This window comes from Notolepis coatsorum, assembly GCF_963971535.1.
Source record: "Notolepis coatsorum genome assembly, chromosome: 1".
Classification (NCBI taxonomy): domain Eukaryota; kingdom Metazoa; phylum Chordata; class Actinopteri; order Aulopiformes; family Paralepididae; genus Notolepis; species Notolepis coatsorum.
Window position 1 is genome coordinate 5,769,700 of NC_140165.1, and position 3,720 is coordinate 5,773,419.

The 3,720-nt window shown below is 47.9% G+C and overlaps 1 protein-coding gene across 1 annotated transcript; it reads right to left on the reverse strand.

Annotated features, from left to right (window-relative positions):
* Window positions 1–1,015: 1,015 nt before the first annotated feature.
* Window positions 1,016–3,493, reverse strand: LOC311227289 (gamma-crystallin S-like; the record flags this gene model as incomplete). The annotated part of the gene is made up of 2 exons (XM_084312887.1): window positions 1,016–1,288; window positions 3,395–3,493. 2 exons carry the CDS (start codon window positions 3,491–3,493, stop codon window positions 1,016–1,018), a joined length of 372 nt encoding a protein of 123 aa, XP_084169013.1.
* Window positions 3,494–3,720: the final 227 nt, after the last annotated feature.

Here is a 3,720-nt window from a genome sequence, read left to right on the forward strand (position 1 = left end):
TATTATTATTATTATTATTATTATTATTATTATTATTATTATTATTATTATTATTATTATTATTATTATTATTATTATTATTATTATTATTATTATTATTATTATTATTATTATTATTATTATTATTATTATTATTATTATTATTATTATTATTATTATTATTATTATTATTATTATTATTATTATTATTATTATTATTATTATTATTATTAAGTATACTTATAAAGTTATACTACTGTAATCACAAGCACTGGTTATGATAATGAATGAATGAATGAATAAAATGTTGCTTTTACACTGTTTGGCTTCAGGGGGGGGGGTTGTTTTGATTGAGGGTGTCTGGCAGAAGGTACAGGCTAAAATCCTGTGTGAAAAAAGGGTTAGCAATAAAAACAGAAACATATCAAGATAAATAACATTAGAATAAAAACAGTAGGTGGGATGAGAGGAGGATGGATGGGTGAGGTGGGATGAGAGGAGGATGGATGGTGAGGTGGGATGAGAGGAAGATGGATGGATGAGGTGGGATGAGAGGAGGATGGATGGTGAGGTGGGATGAGAGGAAGATGGATGGATGAGAGGAGGATGGATGGTGAGGTGGGATGAGAGGAAGATGGATAGATGAATCAGTAGATAGAGAGATAGCTGGATAAATCGATTGGCGGCGTGGAGGAATTTACCACAAGTAAGGATGTACTCAGTCAGATATAGAACACAGGTTTATTTAGCTCAAACAGAGTATCAAGTACAAATAGGTACAAGAGTTATTGCTGGATGACAAGGCCTAGTAATCCCCCCAAAGAGCTCGGGAATCCAGTAAAACCTAGGTCTTTATAGTGGAGAGGAGAGGCGTTGTCTCCAGGTCAAAGGGGTTGGTTGGGTTGGGGAAGTAGAGGAGGGAGGAGGGGTGACGGGATGGTGGGCTAGGAGGGGGTATAGACGTGAGGAGGGGCAATGGTAGACGATGGGCAACGTGTATTTGAGGGAGGAGCCAGAGGGCCTTCCGCCACGGCGTCTACTCGGTCAGCCTCTTGAAGGACTGCACGGTGGGGCAGACGGCGCCCCACTCGACGGACTTGCGGTACTCGCCCTTCTCCAGCAGGTACTGGCGCCCCTTGTAGTTGGGGTGCTCGTAGAACACCCACAGGCCGCCCAGGACCTTGCAGGAGTGCACCTCCCTCCAGTGGAACTTCTCAAGCACCGAGGGGCAGTCCTCGGTCGCCTCGTAGGCCTGGCCGGAGAAGTCCCCTTTGCCGTACAGCTGCATCTTGTACGGAGTCCCGCTGGCCTGGGAGCGGTGGGGTGGGGTTTGGACAAGTGTGGTGGTTTGGGTGGAGTGGGAGGGAGGGAGGGAGGGAGGGAGGGAAGGAGGGGAGGGAGGGAGGGAAGGAAGGAAGGAAGGAAGGAAGGAAGGAAGGAAGGAAGGAAGGAAGGAAGGAAGGAAGGAAGGAAGGAAGGAAGGAAGGAAGGAAGGAAGGAAGGAAGGGAGGGAGGGAGGGAGGGAGGGAGGGAGGGAGGGAGGGAAGGAAGGAAGGAAGGAAGGAAGGAAGGAAGGAAGGAAGGAAGGAAGGAAGGAAGGAAGGAAGGAAGGAAGGAAGGAAGGAAGGAAGGAAGGAAGGAAGGAAGGAAGGAAGGAAGGAAGGAAGGAAGGAAGGAAGGGAGGGAGGGAGGAAGGAAGGAAGGAAGGAAGGAAGGAAGGAAGGAAGGAAGGAAGGAAGGAAGGAAGGAAGGAAGGAAGGAAGGAAGGAAGGAAGGAAGGAAGGAAGGAAGGAAGAAAGGAAGGAAGGAAGGAAGGAAGGATGGGAGGGAGGGAGTTGGGGTGGGGTGGGTGTGAGTTGGGGTGGGGTGGGTGTGAGTTGGACGGAGATGGGGGGGGCGGGTGGAGAGGTGGTGGGGGTGGGGTGGGTGCGGGAGGAGGATGAGAGTGGACATGCAGGAGAGGTGAGGAATGGAGGGGTTAAGGTGGAGGGTTGGATTGGGGGGGTCAAGTCAGGTGGGTGTTAGATGGAGGAGTGGGGACAGGCCATTAGGGTTTGGGGGGAGGGTTTGATGGAGGAGTTGGATGGATAGAGGGGAGGTGACATACATCGGGGTGTTGAATGAGAGGTAAGGATTGTAGATTGAAGAAGGGGTTGATGATATGGAAGGAAGGAACAGGAAAAGAGAAAGTTGTGAGATGTACCCTTCACTTGTGAATTTTATATAGTAAATCCATGGTGACAATTGTACATGTTATGTGATGGAAACTGGAAAGGCGATGCCAATCTGATTCATCTGAATCAACTCATATTTGACCAAGGCATCAAAGAACAATATTCCATAGAACTACGAGGGCCATTTCATGTATGCACGAGCAAGGATAATAATGATGATCTAGCGTTGATTTCAGGAAGATTCGATAATCAGCCGAAAAATGACAACGTGTTTTGTGTATTCCACTAAAGGGCTATTATCGTGTCTTTCTCTGGAATTACTAGAAATCTCCAAAACTATACTCGTATTCAAAACGGTATAAAACGGGCGGTCAGGTTGCGTAGCGGAGATTGCGTTCGTCACCAACCCCGGAGACGCTGGATTCGCCTGTTCGAATCCAGCTCACAGCTCCGGGGTTGTCACCAGCTTGGCTGGCCGTTCACACTAATACAATTGGCTGTATTAGAGGGTGGGAGAAGCTGGCGGGTGGGTCCGGGTCGTTGTAAACAGCGACTCCTACAGTTCGGTCGGGGCGCCTGCTAAGCGCGGATAGAATCTAAGGGCGGTAGTGTGATCCTTCCACACGTTACACCCTCTCAGTGAGAGTCCGCGCTGCCAGGTGAAAAGAAGCGGTTGATTGGCTAGACGTGTGTCGGAGGAAGCACGTGATAGCCTCCACTCTCCCAGACCGACTGTGGGGGGTAAGTGCGCAGCGACCAGGAAGGGGATTGGGAATTGGCATAACGACTAACATTGGGATGGGAGAAAATCGGAGGAAAAAGGAGGGGGGAAAAGATAAAAAAAATAAAAATAAAACGTATAAAACGGAAATGTACCGATGAAAAAACAATCCCTTTTGTACATGTTGACTGCAAGCAAGTGATTGATAAGCGACGGGTGTATTAGACCCATAGCCATAATTTAAGATATATTTTAAGCACTCGCTAATTTCCCCGTCCTCCCATTGATTAAAGCGCTGGCCTATACAAGCCCTAATTTGGTCATATCCAGCCGGCTTTGAATGTGTTAATAAAAGAAAACATTCTGAGAAGGTATCATGCATCTGGGCTGTATTTTTCTAAAGTCATAAGACCACCTTCATCACACTGAAAGCCAATCGGACAGGAACAATCTTTCTGCTTAGATATGCATCCGGTCTCTGGTTTGACACAGACGAGTGTTATGTGGAGACTGGACTCACGAAGTGGAGCATCTTGCAGGAGCTGACTCTGTCGTTGAGGCCCATCCAGCGCTGGTAGTCGGGGTACTCTCCCCTGGTCAGCACGTACTGGTAGCCCATGTAGTTGGGCCTCTCGTACACCACCCAGGCCCCGCTCTCCACCCGGATGGAGTTGCAGCGGCTCAGGTAGGAGTGGAAGTCTGTGCAGTCGCTGTCGCACTCGTACCTGCGACCCTGGTAGCTCTTGTCCTCGTAGAATATGATCTGGGGGAAGAGATTTTAGTTCTGTTTGCTTTCGTAATTTTTTTGTTGTTAAAGGACCACGCCCGACATTATGGGAAATGCGC